Genomic DNA, 25430 nt, shown 5'->3' on the forward strand with positions numbered 1-25430 from the left:
GTACTAGAGGTGCAAAACAATTACACCCCTAAAGCAGACAAATATAAATGTAAAACTAAATTGCCAAAATGGTTTAATAGATCAATAAAAAAAAAAAAATTCAGTGGAAAAAGGCACTTTACAGAGCATTAAAAAGGGACCAAAAAGAAAGTACGCGGAAAGAGTACACGGAACTGCAAACGCAAGTCAAAAAGGAAGTTAGAAAGGCCAAGAGAGAAATAGAAATGAACATTGCTAAGGGGGCTAAAACCAATTCCAAAATGTTTTTCCAATATTACAACAGCAAGAGAAAGTTCAAAGAGGAGGTTAAGTGTCTAAGAGATACAAATGGCAAAATCGTAGATGAAGCAAAAAATAGCAAATATATTAAATGATTACTTTTCACAAGTTTTTACAAAGGAAGATATTGACAACATGCCCCACATGTCATCCAGTTCCTATCCAGTTTTAAATAACTTTAGCATAACTGAGGCAGAAGTGTTAAAGGGACTAGGAGCTCTTAAAATAAACAAATCCCCTGGGCCGGATGAGATCCTCCCAGTAGTACTCAAAGAAATGAAAGAAGTAATTTACAAACCGCTAACCAAGATCATGCAGCAGTCTCTTGACACAGGGGTGGTACCGACAGACTGGAAAAATTGCAAACGTAATACCGATCCACAAAAAGGGAAACAAAACTGAACCAGGTAACTACAGACCAGTAAGCCTGACTTCTATTATATGCAAACTTATGGAAACTATAATAAGATCCAAAATGGAAAATTACCTATATGGTAACAGGGTCCTGGGAGACAGTCAGCATGGTTTTAGGAAAGGGAGATCGTGTCTAACTAACTTGCTTGATTTTTTTGAGGATGCAACATCGATAATGAATAATTGCAAAGCATATGACATGGTTTATTTAGATTTCCAGAAAGCTTTTGACAAAGTCCCGCACAAAAGATTAATTCTCAAACTGAACGCAGTTGGGATTCAAGGAAACACATGTACATGGATTAGGGAGTGGTTAACATGTAGAAAACAGAAAGTACTGATTAGAGGAGAAACCTCAGAATGGAGTGTGGTAACCAGCGGTGTACCACAGGGATCAGTATTAGGTCCTCTGCTATTCCTAATCTACATTAATGATTTAGATTCTGGTATAGTAAGCAAACTTGTTAAATTTGCAGACAACACAAAAGTAGGAGGAGTGGCAAACACTGTTGCAGCAGCAAAGGTCATTCAAAATGATCTAGACAAGATTCAGAACTGGGCAGACACATGGCAAATGACATTTAATAGAGAAAAGTTTAAGGTACTGCACGCAGGAAATAAAAATGTACATTATAAATATCATATGGGAGATACTGAAATTAAAGGAGGACTCTGTATGAAAATGACCTAGGAGTTTTTGTTGACTCAGAAATGTCTTCATCTAGACAATGTGTGGAAGCTATAAAAAAGGCTAACAAGATGCTCGGATACATTGTGAAAAGTGTTGAATTTAAATCAAGGGAAGTAATGTTAAAACTGTACAATGCACTGGTAAGACCTCATCTTGAATATTGTGTTCAGTTCTGGTCACCTCACTATAAAAAAGATATTGCTGCTCTAGAAAGAGTGCAAAGAAGAGTGACCAGAATTATTCCGGGCTTAAATGGCATGTCATATGCAGACAGGCTAAAAGAATTGAATCTGTTTAGTCTTGAACAAAGAAGACTGCGCGGCGACCTGATTCAAGCATTCAAAATTCTAAAAGGTATTGACAATGTCGACCCAAGGGATTTTTTCGACATGAAAAAAGAAACAAGGACCAGGGGTCACAAATGGAGATTAGACAAAGGGGCATTCAGAACAGAAAATAGGAGGCACTTTTTTACACAGAGAATCGTGAGGGTCTGGAATCAACTCCCCAGTAATGTTGTTGAAGCTGACACCCTGGGATCCTTAAAGAAGATGCTTGATGAGATTCTGGGATCAATAAGCTACTATCAACCAAACGAGCAAGATGGGCCAAATGGCCTCCTCTCGTTTGTAAACTTTCTTATGTTCTTATGTTCTTATGTCAAAAAGGAAGATAATATTTACTTTAATCTCGGGAACTTGTAGTAAGATGATTCGTCCACCAGATGGCAGTGGTTTATAAGCCTATACTATTTGTCTGTTTAATATATAAACCATAATGGTTCAACAAAACTAAAATAATGCAAGCAACACAGAACCTAACGTGTAAAACATGTTTGTTTTACAAAGCATGAAGCAATAAACAAAACATCAGCAGTGCCTGAGGAGTGTTTTTCAGTACAACTGCTTGCCTTCTAGTGTGCTTGTGGCATTGCTTCCATGCCATCCAAAGCAGCTATTTTTACACAGTAAGTGGTAGCACTATAACTGTATAGAAATTAGGTCATGCATTGGTAAGAGGAATATTAACAGGAGGTTAAATTACTTGCAGCCAGTTTAATGTGGAGTCACGAGCTACAGGAAGTTCTAAATTTAGACCATTGATATCTAATAAATATTAGATGTCTATGGTAAGGTTGGGAACTTCTGAAGGAACGGACAGCCAGCTCATATCTGGTCTAAGTGGCACTCAAGTGTTGCTTTACAAAATATAAAAACTGCACTGTTCTTGAATGGCCCATCGCTGCCAAGTCTAAAAATGAGAATCAGATGGAATATTTTTCAACACAATGTATGTTGATAAAAAACAATTTACTGAAGTACCATTACAGGAGCATGCCTATACTACATGTGTTAAATTGTAAGGCTCCATACTTGCATATTCTGTACAGTACAATTTTTACCTTTCCATTGCCAGCCAATTTTTTTCCACTTTAAGCATTTTGAAGGTCTGTTGTAGTAAAACAGACATACGTAACTGTAAATGATCCCATCAAAAGATGAATAGTGTTGCATTACTGTTTATTTTTAGTACCAATGATTAAGGCAGATGTTTTACATGAAAAATGTAGATTCTTTGTCCACAGATTAGTTCTGAATCCATTTGAACATTGCTGGATTGAGTTGAAGTGGCTGCTTAACCCTTTGCTGCCCGGTGTCCATTATATTTGACATTGAGAAAATAGGTATGGGAACCCACACAGAGCAGTGAGATTTTATATTAAAGGAAATGGTTAAAGGAACACAGTCTGCAGGGATTGAGTAGTTGAATCTGATTGTCAAAAGATCACAACTCTTTATGCAAAAAAGGCTTAGGTGTCCTCGGCTCACCGCGCACTAGCGACCCCTGTAGTCTGACCGGGAGCTTGCGGGCTTGCCTGTAAGCTGCCCAGAGTCTGCGTTGTCCTCCGACGCTGTAGCAATTAGGTGGCTGCACTGAGTCTGCAGTGTGAATAAAAGCGATCGGCGTGTGTTCGTTTTCGCCCTCCAGTGTCAGCGCGGGGGTGGTAGCAGTGAGCTGAGACTAAAAATAATTAGATATGCCAAATTGGGAAAAAATAATAAAATAATTGGCGATTACTAAATTTAAAAACATTGAAATGCACGCCATTGGTAGTTAGTTCAAGCTACCAGTAAGTGCATTCAGGTACAATGTACAGTGCTTCTATCATCCAGAAAATCAACAACTTACAGTATTGTGCAATAACATTTGCTTGCAATAACTAAAAAAGTTAAACGTGCAAAATTGCTATGCAGCTTTACCAACACGTTTCAAAACAAAACTCACGTGGATAGCTATCCAAATTTATAACTTGCGGTCTTATTTCCACGCCCACAAAAAAGGCGTCACCCCCTCCAATTACCTTCCCCAGTTCTCAAACCACGCCCCGAAAAGTGTCTGGGACGCTCAATCTCCGCCCATGATTGTGTCACTCTTGTAGCCGCCCACTTTGATGTCACCGTGTTCTTAAAAAAAGACCAAAACAATCTGCATTACAAAAAATCTCCAATTTGTAACAGAGCTATAGAAGGGCTGCTGGTCTTTTTTTTTTTTTTTTTTTTTTTTTTAAATAAACCTTTAGATCGAGTAAACAAAGATCTAAACAGAAATGGTTTCCCCAGTCACCGTGGTAAGTCCTAACGATGCTTCCGCTGTTTGTATTGTTCGTTTTTCTAACATTTAAATAACAAAGCAGTGCTTGGCAAATATGTAGCAACAACTGTATTAGAATCTATTCTAAAAACGTAATCGCGGTCATATATATTGATATATATATATATATATATAAATATATAGATATATATATATATATTTATATAAAAAAGTAGATTTTTGTTTTTAAAGAATAATCTTTTTAAAATGAAATCTTAACTAAGAATAAATTCATGTTGGTAAGTGTCGGCTTTATACAGGATGTGGCTTATTATATTGCGGGTGGGGGGGGGGGGGCGTTACATTCCTGCTGTAATCTGTGAATATTGTTATTTTTCCCTAGTTATGGATCATTTTGTATACTGTATGTGGGATGTTATCTTTCAAGCCTCAAGAGTCTGATTTTCTCTGTTTGCACAATTCTGAAGTGAAGCAGTCGACACGTGATCCTCAGAAACGCTTGACAGAAGCTTGTCAGTATTTATTTCCAGCTATGCAAGAAGCCTGTTAATGTTACCTTTCTGATTCAAACAATAATCAGATTTAATGGGCATATTTCCGAACAAATACAACACAGTAAAGAAGTGTTTGGGAGTTATTATTATTAGCATATAAAGTCATCAGTATTCATGTATTGGTTACATTATAATGAATCCTTAGCAAAGAGCATCACGTCTGACTGTATAAACAAACGTAATTGCCTTTGTCTGTTTCAGGTGAGGTGTACAATAACAATATGTTTTAACAAGAAACGTCTTGAAATCTGGCAATATCCGTGTCATTTATGAATTACAGTAGATGCCACCATCGTTATGTATTTTGTTTGTTTTTACGCCGGCAACAAAAATAAGGAACTGTTACAAAATATTATCAAACTACCGGTAGTTTTATTTGTTTCGTACTTTACTGTCTGCGATTATTTTTGTTTTGTTGTCGAAACAGACTGAAAAACGATCTCGATTCTGCTGTACAAAATGGCATTTGGGCTTTTTTTGCATTTTAGCTAAAGTACTCCTTTGTCTTCGTTTATTTCTAGAAACCGAATCAGTTTTTTAAACAAAAGAGAAATGTAACATGTGACGGTTTTTTTTTTTTTTTTTGAGACGCATGCGCCCGCTGGCTGACCTGCAGAAAGAACCGTCATGTACCAGGTTGTTTCATTTGCTGCAGCGCAAGGTCACTAGCTGGGGAAATCAATACAGCTTTTCAGCAAAGTTAAGGAATAGGCTCCCTATTTATTGGTATCAGTTAAAATAATAAAATAATGCATTATCACAACAGTCTGTCTTTATTTTCAAGTAATAAAACAACAAACTGGTAAACAGCACATAGGGTTTTCAAAAACAACAAACAAACAAAAAAAAAAAAAACAAACACCAATGTAGCACATACTTTGTCCTTCACACTACTGATGAATGTGGTATTCCTGACCTATATTTTGTAATATAGGGTGTGATTGAAAAGTTAGATAACCAGTATGCAGATGTGCCATCACAGCAAAGACCATACCATTTTCTACTGGCCTACAGTTTGCTACTTAGGCAATTTTGCATATAATATATTATATATATATATATATATATATATATATATATATATATATATAATATATCTAATATATGATAGCTAATACTTTTCCCTTCACACATTTGTATCCTGGTCAAGTCATGCTCCCTGGTATCTTAAATATTTGAAACATCCAGTCGCTGGACACTTTATTAGGACCCCTTAGCTATATTAATCAGAAGTACAGCCCACAACTGGTTTAGTTTGGCAGAGGATCAGAAGATTACAGGCACAAATGCTGCAAGTTCATTCCACAGATACTCAATTGGGTTGAGATCCGGAGAATGTGCCAGACAAGGCAGATGACTGTCCCTTGTGGCAAGAGCCAATCACAGACAATAACAGAACAGTGGGTTAGGGGGTGCCTAATAAAATGACCAGTCAGCAACAGTTAGTAATGAGAATGCTCTACAAGGCCAGGTGTGTTCCTGTTTAATAATGCATTGTAACTTGTAAGTTTAGCTGAGCTTCAATGCCAGATATATTTTAGATTAATAAACCGTGGTCTCCTTTTAAGAATTTACTTCACTTTTACTTCAGTGTAATTGCTTTTGTTTTCCATAAGACATGAAGCGATGGTTGAAAACTAAAAGCAAATAATGAATTTGTAACCTGGATTCTGGATAAGCCCTCTCTGGGTGATAATTAGTCTAGAGTTTTTTGTTTGGTTGGGTGAAAGTCCAGCCAGCTGATTCAGACTGGGCACTCTTGACTAGGCAACATGGAGAGCACAGCAGGTATGCCGAGACATTAACAAAAAGCTGCCATCAGGTTGACCAGATCTATTTACTGGGTCCCACAGCCAAAAACCCAATGCTCACAGAATTGATACAGGTGGCAAAGCAAGGGCAGTATTTATCATGATGCAATCTTGCAATGTTATTTAGCCAGCTGTGCTTGGGAGTAATTTTGCGTGTTTTTGTTAAGCTTGACTGATTGGGAATCGAGTTTGAGTTTTTTGTAAGGTGTAGTGCTAGTTCCCATATATTATTTAATATAAATTTCCAAATGTTGTTACCTTAAAAGCTCATGTTATAAATACCAGCAATTTCGAAGTTTCTTGTAGAATGTTATCATTAAAACAAAAATGTTGTTTGTGGGAAAAAAAGAAAAATGATCCTTTTTAAGAATTTCATTAAAAATAGTGGAACTGTTATGGGCTAGTCATTTCTGTCTGTCTCTACACGGTGAATATGATAACTGCCTTGATTTTGCCTTTGTCTGCTATCTGATTTCCCCCCACCACCACCACCCTTTTTATTTTTTGATGTTAGACTTTCAGGTACTGTGCATTACTGTAAATTGCACACATCAGAGGGAGCTCTGTATGTGCACACACTGGTTTTAGCATTTGTTTCTTGAGCAGTAACCCAGCTTGTGTATATAAAATATCAGATATTACCATTCACTTACAGAACTAAAACTAAAAAGTGGATCAGAATAAAAGTCGCAGACGGTGAGAACTGCAGTGTAAAAAGGACTGCTCGTTGATCGCATGCAGCAAGTCCAGCTTCACTCAACACTCTTTAAGAAGGGTGGAGGTAGCTCAATGCAGAGATATAGTTATTGTCATGTTTCTTTTTATTTTGATTAAAAAAAAAAAACATTCAGAGTTATACTGTACTTGTATCACCCTTACATAAGTTTAACATGGTATTTTTGCATGGTATTAGTTTTACCGTGCTTTCCTATGCTTATACTATAATTTACCATAGTTTACCCTGGTTTGCCATGTGTTTTAATTTGCTTTTCCATACCTTGCTATTCTTTACAATGCTTACCTACACTTCACCATGCTTTCACTATGCTTTATTGCACTTGTAAACAAGACTTTTTAAAATTAGTTTATTTCACTTTGAATCACCAAAGACAGCAGAATGAGTATGCAATGTACAATATTTCATAGACTTGTCGAACATGTTATTCCATCATACAGTAACACAATGCAACTTACTGTAGCAAAGATCTTTGTTAAGAACTAACTTAAGGTGTCCTGGTTCTCTTTAAATATGCAACTGTTATATTTTCTGGGTTAAACTGAATCCCACTTAAAATCAGTGCCATTATGAATGGAATCCAGAGGTCAAGTTTTCTTGTGGCAAATTATCTCTTTAAGAGGCCTTGACATATTATACCTTTTTGTTTATTTATTTATTTTGCGACACTACTAACTACAGATGGATCGGCCAGCACTTGCAGTTTCAGCTTCAATGAATATAGTAATCACAAATAGCCATCAGTTTAAATTTATTTAGGGTTTGGAAAAACAAAACTTAAATAAATAATTCTGTGTTAATTCAAGGGCTTGTGCAGTATGTACAGCTAGGTTGTTTTTCTTTTTAACATTAACAGTATATTTTTCCTTGGGGGGCTTTGTGAATCTGGCTCCTTTTGTTTTGTGTTTATCTTACCTGAAAATCAATCAATAAAAAAGTTTTTTTAGTGCAACAGTCACACCAGAGGTGCTAGCTGACACACTGTAATGATTTCAATCGATTGGCTAGTGTTTGTGACGCTTCTTCTTCACAGGAGCTGGTTATCGATTTGTGGAAAAAGATGGTGCATTGGAACACTGTATCACCGAGTACCCTGTCGCCAGTTCTTGAGTGGGACGTTCCTTTTAGTGGGACTAGTGCTCACCTTTTGTGGTAAACTTTTTTATGTTATCCTTTATGTGTAATTCGGGGGACGCTGTAGAGAGTGCTGTCACTGCGTTTTCCCTGTTTACCTCATGTCTCTATGCCGTTCACTCTAGCGTTCCTCAGCCACGCTCTGCCAGGGGGAAGTGATTAGTCGGCTCAATCACATCCTTTTGGGGGGGGGCAGCTTATTTCTAGTCATCTCTAAAATAGCCTCGCGCAACACTCGCCACATCAGTCAAGGGGATGGCCAGGGCAGCCATGGGAGATCTGTTTTGCAGCACCACCTGTCAATCTCCCACTTTTTCCTATATTAACCTGGGACTACTTCCTCTCTCGTCAGTCTTGTGTTTGTTTTTTTTGTCCTCCATCCTCCCTCCTCCTCCACTTCTTTCTAATACTGCACTGTCCGCACAGGGATCCCTCTGGGGGGAAGTGAGTCTCACTCCCCTGACCGACTGGGCCGGCCTCCTGCCCAAGTCACTGCCGTCCCGGCGGTTCCTCACCGGTCAGAGGGGACCCCCGGCTACATCTGTACTTTCACAGGTTATGCGCTAGCCTCATGGAGGCCACAACCTGCTATCACTTTCCCTAGTTTCTTTTCCAGGTCTGAGCACCTTTCTTGCCCCCTCTGAGGCAGGCCGAGTCCCCCTTCCCGAGTTGGGCCCTGCGCAGGAGGGTGGGTGGGTTCTCTTCCTAAGTCTTTCCTATACGGACCAGAGACACTTTTCCCTAACTCTCTGCGCCACCCAGCTGCCAGCCGATGCTGCCTGAGTAGTGACGGGATCTATCCTTTTGTCCTTTTATGTCTCATTCTTCTTGTCGCCCAGCAGCCAGATGATGCTGCCTGATCCGACCTGGAATTGAGAGTGTCCTTCATGCTTGTCTTCTCATTCTCCTTGTCACCCAGCAGCCAGAGGATGCTGCCTGACCCGGTCCTTTGAGTTCAGGGACCTGTTCAGCCTGTCCTATGTCTAGCACTTTTGTGACTCAAGCATTCACGTGCCCCAAGCTTGCTGCCCCTCACGCCTTTCTTTAATCTCAACACCTCGTAGGCATCCAGTGAAGTATTTTTAGCTTTGTTTTATTTTTTTTATTAAATCTGACACTAGGGCTACCATTACTGATACCCTAGTGGCAGCACCTGTGTAGTTAATTAAATCTGCGCGCCTGTGAGGCGTGTCAACGCTCACTGCTCTGTCTGCTTCAGTATTATTCAGTAACAACCCACGTATGTAACATCACCCTGATACAAACACCCACAGGCATAGGACACACTACACAAATAGCAGGTGGAACCAACAGAGCTGCAATATCACAGCCTGTCATAGCTTTATGGAATGAGGACATTAAAGACAGCACCCAGCTAGCATTCCCAAGACAGTGATAAGTGGAGCTGAAAGCAAACAAGAGACTAGTGAAGGGAAATGTGTAACTCTCAGTATTGGAGCCTGTGGCAGGGCGAAAGCCCTGCTTATGTAAATAAGTTTTAAGGCTGGCAGGGATGGGATTAAATCTGTCCCTGCCAAAAATCACAGGTGTGGCCATTCTGCAATTAGTTAATTGACTTAATGTGGCAATGGCAATGTTCAATCGATTATTATTCAATCAATTTTGGGATACTCACTTAAAACATTGTGTACCCTCTTGATATTCCCTTCCATCTCTCGTTTCCTAATTCCCATCAGTGTACCACTCGCTAGGAAGATATGGAGCCATGCAATATTTGCTATGGTCGTTATTTTACCTTTAAAGGAAATATCATGGGCCGTGCTTGAAATGGGAAAGAAAAAAAACCTGGTATTGAAGCCCTTTGATTAGATGTAGTGGTTTGTAGAGGGTAGATTAAGTGGTATTACTGATATTCCTTTATCCATATTGTGAGTATCTTAATCATTTACAGCAAATACAATGAAAACATATGACGTAATAAATAACACATTTAAAATTGCTAATGGCTAGAGCATATCTTTTTTGAGGTCAAAATGTCATTCATGCAGCTCAAAGTGTGCTCACATTCACGTGTTCACAGTTCTGATCGCTTTAATAGTGCATTCCTTGTATTCATGAAATCCTTTTATATTTGGGTTGAGAATAGGCACTTCTGAGTCCTCTTCCGAAATCTTTCTTTTCATACTACCACCCTTTATCCATGTTAACAGACTCATGTCTAATGCGCGACTCATCACTATCGTTCTACTCTGTGAGTTGTAGTCTATACGCTGTCTCAAGTCAACCGCTGAAAACCATTCGATGGTTTGGATAGAAAAGGGGGCGGTACTCAAGCCTTTGCATGTGATTATTTTCCGTGATGACAGCTAAAACCGGCCCACATATATTATAGCACTACGTTTGGGTTACAAAATGGTAGATAAGTCTTTTGAATTGAAGTGCCGGTACTCAAATGTTTGATATTGAGAAGTACCGCCCCATTTCAGGCACTGATCGTAGGGTATATTTTCCTACGTTGCGTCGATTTTTATTGTGAGTTCAAACAATATAATCTTTTATTATTTATCACATCACAGTGGTACACTTTAATGAGAGTTATTAGCTGGTTTTATGGTTCGTTTGAATACGTGTACATTCTCTGGAGGTGGCTAAGCTCTCATCAGTGGGATAGACCAGGCCAGGTCTGTGGACCACTGTTCCCTGTGCCATGTTTAGATTAGTTTGTAGTTACAGTGGGTGGCCACTTTATTAGGATTCCTTGTAGCATGACCGTTCTCTCTCACACTTTTCTGAAACGGCTTACTCACACTGCACCTGTATTCATTGTTTGGGATAGTGTGCAGTTCGATTCACAGCTTTTACATGTTGCAATCCTCTGCAGCCGTCATCTTCTCCGATCTCTCACCAGCCCTTTGCAGGCCACCGATCTGCAGATTTTTTTTTTTTTTTAACTTATTTATTAAAGATTTAAAACTCTGCTTGCTAAAATCCTTGAACAGCAGAGTCTGGGACTTCAAAAAGGCTGCACAGTCTGCTGCAGCGCACCACAGTCCCTTAGCCCTGACTTAGTCTGTCATTCACACAGATAACAGCTGAGCTGCAGTCTTCCTCCCTGAGATGTTGTGCAATACTATCTGCTGGATCATCAAGTCTCATATTTGTTTTGTAACCCAGACTGCATGAGGGACTTCTATTGCTGTGACTTTTCACCAACTTTCACTACTTACATTTTGGAAACAACAAGTGCCTGCTTTGAGAGCAGATAAACATGCAACTGAAAGTAAGAACATCGCTGTAGGGCAGGGGTGTCTAAAGTTGGCCCTTCCATTCCTGGTCTTTGTTCCAACCCTGTTCTAAATTGTTTAACTGAACCATTCAAACTACCATCCAGACCCTGAAATAATTGCCTCTACAATTTTACTTGTATGAACTGCCCCGTGTGACTAGTGGCCCAAGGCCAATTATACAGCTTCCGTGCCAATTTCGTTTCAATTAAAAGATAAGTTAAATAAACTCTAACAGCAAGAGCTCTAAAGTCAAATTCACAAAGTGCAAGATATCATAGCGCAATAAACACGTTTTGTATTTGTTCCCATCCTTGTAAGTGCTGAAAGGTACCAGGCATGTTTGATAACGGTATTGTAGGAACCAGTTTCTCCACCCCACTCTTCCGTAGCAGCTGCTGTTTTTACACTGAGCTATCCTCACGTTGACAGCTTCACTGACCTTTTATCATAAGATGTACAAATAACGATAATAAACACTGTAATACAATGTAGGCAAGTGTTTTCTACTGTTTCGATTTAATTGTGGTAAAAATAAGGACATTAAAATTAGGGGAATAACCATATTCAAATATATATGTGTGTGTGTGTGTGTGTGTGTGTGTGTGTGTGTGTGTGTGTGTGTGTGTGTGTGTGTGTGTATATATATATATACTATATACTCGTTAGAATATTACATCAGAATATCAATGTATCAATGTGTCTTACACATTTCTAAACTACTGACCTGAGAGAATTAGTTTTGCAATATTAGGCCTTATACTTTTCAGGACTCTTTTTCTGAGATGGCATTATTACGAGTGGTAGAAATCCGTGTGCTTGAAAGTGTTGTGTTTGTTGTTTGTTTGTTGGGTTTTTTCCCCCACTGATGCGACACACAAATCACATAATCATGTTATTATTTGCCACCAAACACTTCCTAATTTGGTGTGTCCAGGCGTCTCTAGTTGCTGTAGCGGAAAGGGCACTGTGGCCGTAATTGCAGTGAATATATTTTGGTGGGCATTACAGCAATTGAGAAGGGCACCCATGGCAATTGCTACATGGCCACTGTTAATTTCAAGCCCTGTTATCAAACAGCATTAATAATTACAAATTAATTTAAGTTAATAGCTCACAAATAAATGGTCCAAATGCACTATAAATGAAATGGGTTTACAGTAGACTCTCACTAATCACATACCAGGTAATCTCAATTGACCTATAATCCAAAGCTTTAAATGAAAACTGATAGTAGCACTAGAAACCGAGCATAATAATTCTCTGACATGTTTATGACATTTGCAGCTCTCCTTATTGTCAATCCTTAATGCATTAAGATTAAAAGAGTCCCATGATGCTGTGTTTCAGGTGAAGTGCGAAGGCCCCAAACTGGTGCCTTTCTTCAAGGCCACATGCGTCTACTTTGTCCTCTGGCTGCCCACCTCCAGCCCCTCGTGGTTCAGCGCCCTCATCAAGTGTCTGCCCATCTTCTGCCTGTGGGTCTTTCTCCTCGCCCATGGGATCACCTTCCTGGGTGCCCACTCTAGTGCCCGCAAAATCCTGGCCGGACTCATCTTCTCTTCACTGGGAGATGCCTTCCTGATCTGGCAGGAGCAAGGCTACTTCGTTCATGGTCAGTATGGATTCACGTGATTCCGAAAGGTGCACGTTTTGTATATTGCAAAATGTTTTTAAATATGATATATTGATTGTAGATATATATCTTGGATGCTTCCAAGAAGCCATATTTTAGTGGAAAATGTAACACTATTGTGTGACAGATTTAATTAAGTGGACCACTTAATATATTAATATACATTTACAACTCAGAATATATTTCAAAATATGTTGCAATATTCCAAACTGAAAATCTTAACTAGATTTAGCATGGTAAATATGTTGTGTTTATGATGTTCTCATACAGTACATATACTATTTATACATTACATTTAGTCACTTGGTACAATATATATATTTAGTGGTCGGCAATTATTTTTATTGTTTTCTCCCTAGTTTAGTGGTGTCCAATTATTTTTCGGCTCAGCTCACCACTACCACCCCTGCGCTTACTCGGGAGGGGTGAAGATGAACACACGCTGTCCTCCGAAGCGTGTGCCGTCAGCCGCCCACTTCTTTACACACTGCAGACTCACCATGCAGCCACCCAGAGCTACAGTATTGGAGGCAAGCCCACAGGCACCCAGCCAGACCATAGGGGTCGCTGGTGCGTGGTGAGCTGAGGACACCCTGGCCGACCTAGACTTCCCTCCCCATGGGCGGCACTCTGCCAATTGTGCACCGCCCCCTGGGAGCTCCTGTCCTCGATCTGCAAAGGAATAGTCTGGACTAGAACCGGTGACGTCCAGACTATAGGGCGCATCCTGCACTCCACGTGGAGCGCCTTTACTAAATGCGCCACTCAGGAGCCCTCTCTTTGCTAGGCTTTGCTAAACTTTCACAAGGGAATATATTCTAAAGTATGTTCTGAAATGCATACTGTTCCTGAACATATTGCAAAACTGTTCAAATATGTTGCATAGTTCACTCAGAAGAGTCAGCTGCCCAGTGTTTTGTTATGGTTCATGTACCTTTCTCAGGGGAGAGTTTTGGAAACAGTGGGGTCTTTGTATGTTTTTTGATGGCATGGCAACCATAATCTGATTTATTTTCATATTTTAATTCCTGTGACAGGCAGGGGTGTCAGACTCAAATTAACAGGAGCCAGTGATAAAGCAAAACTGAGCTCTTATATTCTCAAATACCATTAGCCCTTGTAAAGGGCCTGGATCCCAAGTAGTAGCTGCATTATTGTGAGGGCCAGAAGATTTGGAGATAAAACTGCCCTGGCTGTCTATGGGACTTGCGTTGGACATCTGTGTGTTAAAGTAATCTTAGGGACCCTTACTATTCCCCACAGGAGATGAAATCCCTGGCAACGGGGATATATTGGAGGCTGTCATATGTACATACGTACACACGTACTTATGTATGTCAAGCTATATTATTTACTATACCTGGAAAACCACTTATTAAACATAATGTTCATCAACTTTTTTTTTGTTATCGGATAGCTGATTTGGGATTTAGAGCCTTGGTGTGGGATGTGTGTTACTGACATGCTTCTTTCTCTCTTGCAGGCCTGTTAATGTTCGCTATCAGCCACGTCCTGTACTCCTCTGCCTTCGGTATGAAGCCCTTGGACCTGCGTGCCGGTCTATCTGTCGGAGTGTTGTCGGGGCTGAGCTATGCTCTGCTCTACTCCTATTTGTCCGGGCCCTTCACCTACCTGGTGGCGGTCTACATCGCGCTGATTGGCTTCATGGGCTGGCGGGCCCTGGCGGGTGTGCAGCTCTATGATGACCTGTGGACCTGGACCAAGCTGTCGGCCTGCCTGGGGGCCATGCTGTTTATGGTGTCTGACCTCACCATCGCAGTCAACAAGTTCTGCTTTCCTGTGCCGCATTCCCGGGCCATCATCATGGCCACTTACTATGCAGCACAGATGCTCATTGCCCTGTCCGCTGTGGAGCGCCAGGACGAAGACAACCCCAAAAAGACAGCCTGAATCCGCCAGCAATGACAGTTTCAGCATCAGGGAACAGGCTAGTCGCCCAATCTATGGATGTACAGATATAGCACTACGACAAATACTACTGCTATTATTATTAGTTACCCGAATCGCTCAGCTTCTTATTATGATCGATAAGGACCATTTGTTATTTTGCGTCCTCAAAAAAAAAAAAAAAAAGGGTCAACATTCAATTCATAGACCATTAAACATTTTTCAGGTGCTTTGAATGAATTGGATGCTGCAGACCCTTCTATGCTACCTTTGCCCCGCTACTTCGAAAAAGGGTAAGGGAGTAGTTTTTAGCCGTTTTCATGCCCCCTTGAATTGAAAGACCCCTTTTCCAATAAAGAAATGCCCTTTTATCAAAGAGCTGCAGGGCTTTAGAACTTGCCCTTTGTTACTTTTTGCACCAGATTGGTGTGTCTGATTACCAGATAACATTATAATTGTAATTACTTAACATTACACCAGCAGACAGAGTCAGTGTTCGGGAGAAAGACTACACCCAATCGCGCCACTCTAGTATTTCCTGCGTACATGACAAGCCGTGTCATTAATTATTTAATTATTAAAAATATTAAATATATATAGGGCTTCATCTCCCCTAAAAATACAGAAAAAGAAAAATTGTACAAGAAAAGAGCTATCAAAAATCAGGTAACACCCAGCATGAAATTGATATTAGATAATGCCAAGCTATTTTAACTGATAATTGGCACTGCTTTCCCAGTTCTTTCTTTTGGAAACCTGCCTTACTTTTATCGCACAAAATAAGTTTTTATACCAGACAAGACTGTGTTTTATTTTGTTAATTTTTATTTATTTTTTTCTGAATGGGGGCAGGGGGAGTGAATCTTGTTGAGTAAAATGTGATCGATTCATCGTTGACTAAACCCCAATATTTTGTTCTTTGGCTAATCCGGCACAACACCTTCAGCAGAAGTGGCAGAGATACAAACTGCCTGTCAGTTTGCCCTCTTTAGACTGACAGGATATCCCACCCCCTTTCCCCTTTAGTTTATGATACTGATAGTTACTGTTACATGGACTGCTGTGAGCTACTGGGGGCCCTAAGCATAACCTACATGACCACTGAACTCTTAATATAGATTGGAAGTGATGGATGGCCTGACTCGTTACCCAAGCGGCCTGAGCTGGAAGCAGACCTCTTCTGGGGACCATCAATCTGCTGTGATCCTCTTGATCGTGGTACACCAACACTGCTTGGGGGAGTGTTGACCCTGGGCTCCTGTAAGTATCGGATTTAGGAAAGCCAATGGCAGTGCAGTTCGATTAGCATAGGGGTTTACTATGCTGGCCTGCCTAAACTGTGTACTTTTATAATTATTACTTTTAACAATTATTCAAGTCATTAAGAGGGACAGGGTTTCCAGCCTTCAGCAGATTTACTCACCTCTGAAATTAGTGTGCTTTGGAGAGTTTTTTGTGTGGCTCCCGTTTAGTAGACCTGATGGGATTTGCCACACCAGAGAACTCAGACTGCCCCATACCAAACACATAGAGCAACAGTCACACCCCTTTATTAATTTGTCTATGGTAAATTTAGCAATTTGTCATTCTTTTTCCATAACTGATCTATGCATTTACTCAAGCTAACAGAAACAACCAACATAAAATTGCATACAGGTGATACCAGACCAAAACCCTTAAGGTAAATCTTTTTGAGGGATTTGCCTTGTCTGGATTTGATGTGAAACCCTGATTTTTCAACATACAATTTGCACACTGCCTAAGAAGGAAGTTTTGGCTCCATAAATGCATTGACAGAACAGCAGTACTCCCTCATGCTGGTTGGGTGACAGAGAATTCAAGTGCTTGCGTCTTCATATGCAAGGACAGTAATTGTTTCACGTTTCTCTTTTGCTTTACTTCCCCAAGCTTTAAAATAGTTTAGTAGTGGTTGGAAACCCTGACCCAAGGCTTTGGGACTGAATTGTGACAGAATGCTTTTCAAGTGCAGTTGCAAGTTTTGGGGCCTACTCACAAGAGGCTGTAGTGTTAAGGATGTAGGCCTCTATTGTTGTAGGAAAGTGCATAAAACACAATCCAATAGCAACACCCTTGCAAGGAGTGGACAGGCTCCCCCACAACTACTGTGACCTGCAAGTACTTGTATGTTAGCAATGGCCATCTTTAAAGAGTACTGAGGTATAAAACCGGTGCCATTATGTCGCCAATATTCAGCATGGTGGTGCAACCCATACAAGCAGCTTGAGTCAACATGGCAGACATAGGGATGCAGTTTCATCATCTTCTTTATCAGCACATACAGTAAGTAATGCTCAGTTTTGGTACTGCAATTGTGTATTCTGTTGCCATGACAAAATGGGGGTGTCTTCTGAGAGCCTTGTTTTCTTTCATCGATTCAGAGAATACAAGACTAGAGCAGAGTGGAGAGTGGGAACATGAAAAACCCTTTTGAAAATAACTACAAATATTACTAATTCATGATTGTTTGGTACAAAATGGCTTCTATCACTTTATTACCAGTGTATTCCCACCAACTGAAGGACAACCTAATTTAATAAGATTATAATTTGAGAACAATTACCTCACTGTGGCATATCCCAAAGCAACCGTAAACATTTTTTACAGTACTGTAAAACAGTAATTAGATACAGTGGCCAGTGCCTAATATATTATTATACATTTAAATATATATAAAAAGGTTTAAACCATTCTTCTCAAATGATGTACAGCAGTCATAGTAACTCAGTACAACCATGGTTCATTTTCAAAAGGGAGAACTCCATAATGCCTTGGAATGGCTCAGCACAGAATGATGTCTTTTAGCCATATTCAAAGAAACGGGACCAAGTCATAGCTCCAGTTGTTCAGATAGACCAGTAGATTAGTAGATAGAGTTATGGCCACAAAGTGGGGCCAAGTCACTGGAATTATTCCCAAGAGTCCCTGTATTGAATATATGTATTATGGCTTTGCTACTCTCCACAGCAGCTGATAAGGTAGAGCATAATCATGGGAAGTGTTTCCCTAGGACACCTGTCTTTTGGGACTGTACTGTATTTAAACATCTCAAACATCTTCACCAACCAAAAATGTTAACAGTGCAGGACAGTATAGAGCAATCCAGCCCAAAATATGTTAGCCCTGAGTATTTTTGTATGAGGAAAACCTATTTATTTACAGTGCTTTTAAACATGTCCTGGAGTCAGTACATTTCTTGGATTGCTGTATTGTTTCCTTCACTATACTGACTCTAATGTGAAAATAGAAGTTAACAAACTGACAGCAATGGCATACACAGCAGTGTAGTGTTACATCAAGCAGTTTGGGCGAGTAGATGTCACAGGCTTTTGATGTCTGTACTTCCCACTTGCTGCATTTTCCCTTGTAGAAAAATAAATCCATTGTTTTACTGAAGAAATGATACCAGACCAATGCATTACTAGTAAAAGATTACATTCAGTGCTGTACATACGCACATGAGGAAAATATTCTTATCTTACGCCTCAGGTCTTGGGCACACCTCCTCTTTCTCCTCCTCGTCAGTAACAGCTTGTTGCTACTCATTATTATAATTTATATATGTTAGCTGTGTTTCCATTTCAACTTGACAATTTGGCTGTGAGTTTGGGGGCAAACACAGTAGTGCCAGGGCTGGCTTCTAAAGGGATATCTTTAAAGAATAAGTAGACAGACATCTGGGTGTCTTGGTTACAGCTCTGCCTTTACGATTTGAGTGTTTGAAGTTGTGGCCCTTTTCTGAAAGTGCTGCCTCCTATTTCCCATGGAAATGTTGCAGACGGCAAGGTCATTGGGACCTATTACCTGTGTGGTACAGTATGTCCAAATGATTGTTCCAAGGACAGACACTTTAGCTGCATCAAAGGGTTAGATAATTACTATCTAATTGGATTGAATAAAGTTGGCAGGAGGGACGAGAGTTTGACATTTTCTCCCTGTGGATGCTGTTGGGAGAATTTTCTCCCTGTGGTTGCTGTTGCCAGTCCTTTCATAATCCATTTTCCTTTTAGTATTATCACTGTTCCATAATGGCTCTCTAGTTGCACAATACTGCATGAAGAATTCATTTCCATTGGGATACAGTTACATTGCTAATGTATTACCCAGAATAAACCCTAGCAAAACCACAAGCAGACTATAATTTGGGACAGATATTGTACACTGGTGCTGGTATAGTGCCATGATACACCAGGAGATTATGTATAGATTCATACCATTGTCATGTTGAAACACACAGTTACACTGGGATTATAGGGGAAGTGCTTTGTTGGAATGCAAACATTGCCTTTATATCCAAGATATTGTGTATTCTTTTTCTTCTTGCTATACTCTGTAGAAAAAATGACCATAATTTTTCTTCAACTGTAGTGAAATTGCAAAGAATGTGAAAAAAAACAATGCAAGTACAATGCAACCTTTAATAGTTTTCATGTCGTTATTTTATGTGCAAAAAAATGTTTATGATGTATTTAATTGTTTTTATTGAACTATAGAAAGTTCATGTGGCTAGATGGGCCTGAAAATGAGAAATTGTCACGTTGCTCAAAGCCTAACTATTAATCAACATTTTGTTGTTGTTATTGCTGTGCTTGACAAGCCTGTGTCAGGAATAGATGTGAAACCAGCCTAAATCATGTGGTGTCAAGTTAGCGCTCATCATAAAACCACTTCCCCATTCTGTACACCTGCAAGATATGTGCTTACAGAACTGTGAGAGGAATCTTCATTGTAGCCAGTGTCATTTTCCCTCATTTGCAGTAATGTTTCAAGTACCAAACATTGTTATTTATCTATTTATTTATTTTGAAAGAAACATAAAAATGAAAAAGGCTGCTGAAAACTTGTGTCAGCCGCAGCCCTATGAAACATGTAAATAGAAGTGACAGGATAAATGTATCAGCTGCTGGCTGCAGTGAAACGCCTCTCTTTTTTGAGAGAAATCCACTGTCTCCACTGTCTTGGGGAATAATTTGGCTAAAAAATAAACAGAAATTTACTGAGGGTGGGGCCAGAGTCTTTCCTTCATAAATATATCCCTTTCAGGACACCCTCCACAGCTACAAAAGAAAACTAGAATTAGATTTAATTACACTGATGGCCTGTTGGCAATTATAATAATGGAGCTGATTTTGGCCTGCATTCTGACCACTGAACCTGATTCCATTTTCTGTTGTATTTGCTTTCCTGTGTTCTGTATTCTGTAATAAGTGTTGTGCCATTTTCTGGTTCTGATTTGTAAATGTAGAAATAATATTAAATCAGTTTATTAGAAGGAAAAGTGGTTACTGTTATTTTTTTTTTTGTGGGGGGGGGGGTTGGGTACAGCTGTTTGAGCTGTTCCTGCCCACACCTGCATTTGGTTTTTCAGCTTGGCTCTGACCTGAATTCTGTAATATATAAAATGCTGCATCTTCCTGTTGCCAGTCACTTTCATTCACAATGGGAGAAAAGGAAAAAGCTTTAGGCTAGCATCAGGCGCTCAGTTGACAAATGCTTGCTATTGCAATCCTCCAAAAATCACTTACAAACAACAAATCGATGAGGGAGATGCCTTCAATGCAGATTTTCACACCATGATCACTGAGGAATGGTCTTGTCTCTCTCTATAATGCGGTACAGCACAGTCAAAGACTGCAAAGTAATAAAAAGAAAGGCATGGCAGAGCAAACACAGTAAAGAATAGAAGAGGGTAGTAAACTATGATAAAGCAAGTCTGGAACTGTTTCTAACAAATGGCTATACTGAGGCAAAGCAGTCCTCAGATGTCGCCTAGCTGTAATTACTGCACAATATAAACACAGGCTTGTACAGTAACATATAAGGAACATGTAGAAGCATTTAGTTTATTGTTCTGTTTAGCTTTATACAGATTTTATTCAATTTATACAATTAAACTTTGCACTTGCTTCAGAAGCAAAATCTGTATACTAATATAATGTATTAATGGCTAAGGAGTAGATACAGTTAGCTAACAACTTCTCAATGTCCAAAAATTGAATTTTGTGGGTTACAGCCATGTGAGATCTACATGTGGGCAGTTCCAGGGATATGCATCCCTGTAGATTTTAAAGGTAACACTAAAACAGGTAGACAAGCACACACAAGTTTAAGCCTGAGGAATATATCAAAGCAATGTGTAATACCTCAGAATATTGTATTCAATTGTGTCAGCCTGGATCTCCAGGATGTTTCCCGAGGGCTCGCCCCCAGCTCCGGCTGAGCCCAGGCCAGGGAGATGGTGGAGTTGGAGGAGTCAGTCACATGGAGGTTCTTCGGCTGCCCGGGGGCCCCTGGAAACAAACGTTCCAAATCACAGCAACGCTTTCTTTTAATGTGTGCTCTGTTAATAATTGATTGCTTTTCCTATAAAACTGTCCTACATTTATATTAACCTTTCATTACTAACAAACCCCTGAAACGTGCTTTACAAACAACTTGACATATTCAGCTAACGCTAGCTAGTTTCACTGGCACACAATGGCTGCAACACAGATAGCCAGGGGTTACTGTGACAGCTCCTTTACAGAGGAGTTAGAAAAAATACCACTGTATAAAACTGAAGAAACCCATCAGACCCATTGATAGAACACAGAGACACCAACAATAGATCTGAAATAACTATTGCGCGGTCCTGATACGGTAGCATGCAGGTACTTATCATTTTTATACCACTTAGTAATATACCGTGACACTGTTCTACTAATGGCCCATATCATTGTACAATATGTAGTGTTTCACAGACCATCGAAAACCAAGGTAAGATTGGAAAAAACATGGTCAAATCCTAGATAAAGCATTGTCCAAAATGATTGCAGGGATTTAACATCTACTTGAAGTATTATGGATTTTCTTGTATTTATTGCATCTTGCAAAGCGCTTTGTGATGGTGTTCCACTATGAAAGGCGCTATATAAAATAAAGATTGATTGAACATACTCCCTCACTTGGATATGCGTATCATGTACTTGGTTCCCATCTGCTTCAGCTCATATTTGCCCTGAGAGCATTGGATTCTCCAATACTTCAAACACACAATCATCTATTCTAAGGGACAAACAAACTAAACTTAAGTCAAGGAGACACACTTTCTGCTTATCTTCAACAGTCATGTGCTTTGCTGTCAGTGCTACTCTGTTCGTGGAAAGGCAAAGGAATGCTGTTTCTTAAGCATTGTTTAAAGTCCAGCATCTGACTATTCCATCTGGTCTGAGTTTTTCTTTATTTTTTTCTCACCAGTTTTGATATTTAGCTGAACTGCCTGGTGTTAAGGCCCCTGTGTTTCTTTGTGAGAATGTGAGTGTTCTGGTTGACATCTATGATTGCTTTACAAATTATTTGATTCAGGTGCAGATAAGTAATACATTAAAGATTTAATTTTGAGTAATAAACATTTACTGAGAACTTCTAAAGGAAGCTTCATAAATTCAATGAAAAATAATTTGACCAGAAGTCTTCAAATGTTTTTTTGTTGAAATGTTTGTCATTGAATTTATGAAGTTTCTTTCAGTATTTCCTAAAGAACAGTGCCCCATACTCCAACTACTGACCAGGCCCAACCTTACTTAGCTTCCAAGATCAGGCATATAACATGTAAAACACACTCACAATGCATACTTTCTTCAACGATCAATGAAACTGTGTAGTTTGCTTCAACATGAGGATTAGAATCAATACACACGCAGTTGTCGGCATTGTATGGGGTGAGGTTATCAATCTGTGAAGAGAGAAGAAACTTGTTTTCATTATATATGCCTGATTTGTATATTTTAATAACGTATTCCAACACTAAATAATACTGGTTTAATCTATTAAAAATTATTTTGTACTTTTCTGCAATATTATCATTGCGCAGCAGGTGGCAGCAAGGTACCAGCCTGTCAGTCTTAGGCAGTGAGTAAAAAGAAAACAGCAGGTGAAGCGTACACTTCCACCAAACAGCTGGCACAGGGTGATAAATATGGTAAGGCCGGGTCCCTAATTGTTAAATAATGGCAATTCAAGCCTTTTACTGTGTTTTCAGGTTGGCAGGAGACAGTATACACTCACTCCACAAAACTGTGCTTTAAGGACATGAGTCCTAAAAAGTGAGAATGTAAAATTACTACAGCTGTTTTGTCCTCAGTATGAGGTTGTGGTGGAGGGTGGTCATGCTGGAGGAGATGATCTGAGTTTGAGGTTGTGATGGGGTGGTCATGCTGGAGGAGGTGACCTGAGTTTGAGGTTGTGATGGGGTGGTCATGCTGGAGGAGGTGACCTGAGTTTGAGCTTGTGGTGGGGGGTGGTCATGCTGGAGGAGATGACCTAAGTTTGAGGTTGTGGTGGGGGGTGGTCATGCTGGAGGAGATGACCTGAGTTTAAGATTGTGGTGGAGGGTGGTGATGCTGGAGGAGGTGACCTGAGTTTGAGGTTGTGATGGGGTGGTCATGCTGGAGGAGACGATCTGAGTTTGAGGTTGTGATGGGGTGGTCATGCTGGAGGAGGTGACCTGAGTTTAAGGTTGTGGTGGGGGGTGGTCATGCTGGAGGAGGTGACCTGTGTTTGAGGTTGTGGTGGAGGGTGATCATGCTGGAGGAGATGACCTGAGTTTGAGGTTGTGGGTGGTGATGCTGGAGGAGGTGACCTGAGTTTGAGGTTGTGATGGGGTGGTCATGCTGGAGGAGGTGACCTGAGTTTGATGTTGTGGTGGGGGTGGTCATGCTGGAGGAGATGACCTGAGTTTGAGGTTGTGGTGGGGAGTGGTCATGCTGGAGGAGATGACCTGAGTTTAAGGTTGTGGTGGAGGGTGGTGATGCTGGAGGAGGTGACCTGAGTTTGAGGTTGTGGTGGAGGGTGGTCATGCTGGAGGAGATGACCTGAGTTTGAGCTTGTGATGGGGTGGTCATGCTGGAGGAGGACCTGAGTTTGAGGTTGTGGTGGGGGGTGGTCATGCTGAAGGAGATGACCTGAGTTTGAGGTTGTGGTGGTGGTGGTCATGCTAGAGGAAGTGATGCGATTCAGAAGGGCGCTTTGTAATCTGATGAACTGAAAGGACTAAAAGAAAAAGATATTGAGTTAGAAACAACAATTCAGTTATGACATTTCATTCTCCTTGGGACTAATTTACTAAACGTTTACTTCTGCACTTTGTATTTGTTATGTAGGTTGTATTAATACTACTACTGCTATAATAATAATAATAATAATAATAATAATAATAATAATAATAATACAAAGACCTTCCATATTCTGTCAGAATGCATTGTGTTTAAACTGTACTGGAGGGATACATGACTATTCCTCAAGATTACAGCTTCTAATTACTTCAGGGAAGTTGGGGGTAGAAATATGCCTCATCTTGCCTAAATATGCCATGTTTATGATATTAGTATAAGCATACACAAAGCACTTCAGACACTGACAATTCCCCTGCCGCCTTCTGTGTTATAGTAATATGCACAGACAAGTATGCTCAGTAATAAACATAAATCAGAACTAATATCAGAACTTCTTGTTGTGGAACAAGAAAGTAAATTACATAGTTACCTTTAATATAAGAAAACTGATAAAAACAATTGCAATAATTTCAACTTGATATATTCCAGCTTGTTTCTTCCTCTGCCTTTGTTTCTTACATCCACAGGAGGAAATAAGAAAGGACTGTAGAGGGCCCTCAAGGCCTGAAATCAAGAAAATAGGGCTGAATTTGTTTTAGGCCTACAGCTACAATCCAGCCCTAATTGAAATCAATGTTATTCAGGTACAAGTGAAAGCGTTCAGTAACATAAACTTTAACCTTTTGATTCCCTAACATAGCAGAGCTAAAAACTGCAGTTGTTTTATTTTAAAACACGCTGTTCAGAAACAAGACTGGGAATCACAAGGTTTCGACAAAAACCTGAACTTTCATGGGATATGTGAACATAATAAAAGTGGTGTTCTACCTTGTACTGCAGCATCACACATGCACAACCAGAGCCCAGTGTGATGGAGAGGAGATGTGTATCGCAGGTCGCTAGGGTTCCACTCTGTGTCCGACGCAGCATGCAGAACCCATCACTGCCCCAGCTCTACACCTGCTCCCTCCCACTCCAGGACCAATATGAAACAGCAGAGGGGGCTGGAAACCAGCACTGCTCTTCACTTTCTGCAGCCACACCAAACTCAGCACTTTACATTCTCAGGGGTCCCATAGGATGGGGCCAAAAACATTTAGAGATAACTTACTGTGACAGAGAGAAAGTGAACCTTGGTTACAAATCGATTGCACTCGCTAACCAAAGGGGCGTGACTGACGGTAAATAAGGGGTCGCGGCCGAGCGTTTTGTTCCTTTGTTATGGTTACAGACATACCAGAAAGGACAATGATAAAAGCACCGTGATTGTTTGTTTGTTTGTTTATTGTCGTATCTAAT

The 25430-nt window shown here is 40.0% G+C and overlaps 1 protein-coding gene and 1 long non-coding RNA gene across 3 annotated transcripts; one reads left to right on the plus strand and one right to left on the minus strand.

Annotated features, from left to right (window-relative positions):
* Window positions 1–3704: 3704 nt before the first annotated feature.
* LOC121294791 (lysoplasmalogenase-like protein TMEM86A) lies at window positions 3705–20332 on the plus strand. The gene is made up of 3 exons (XM_041218876.1): window positions 3705–4013; window positions 12828–13092; window positions 14597–20332. The coding sequence occupies exons 1-3, from the start codon at window positions 3993–3995 to the stop codon at window positions 15022–15024; spliced, it is 714 nt and encodes a 237-aa protein (XP_041074810.1). The 5' UTR covers window positions 3705–3992; the 3' UTR covers window positions 15025–20332.
* Window positions 20333–20388: 56 nt separating this feature from the next.
* On the minus strand, window positions 20389–25088 carry LOC121294445. Of its 2 annotated transcripts, none has more exons than XR_005946791.1 (4): window positions 24960–25088; window positions 22645–22753; window positions 21183–21329; window positions 20389–20670 (listed from the first exon to the last, which is right to left on the minus strand). It is a non-coding gene; the product is annotated as an uncharacterized LOC121294445 (long non-coding RNA). The 2 variants fall into 2 exon arrangements; XR_005946792.1 differs by lacking the exon at window positions 24960–25088 and adding an exon at window positions 24562–24677.
* Between the last annotated feature and the right edge of the window lie 342 nt (window positions 25089–25430).

Source organism: Polyodon spathula, chromosome 19, assembly GCF_017654505.1.
Source record: "Polyodon spathula isolate WHYD16114869_AA chromosome 19, ASM1765450v1, whole genome shotgun sequence".
Taxonomy (NCBI): domain Eukaryota; kingdom Metazoa; phylum Chordata; class Actinopteri; order Acipenseriformes; family Polyodontidae; genus Polyodon; species Polyodon spathula.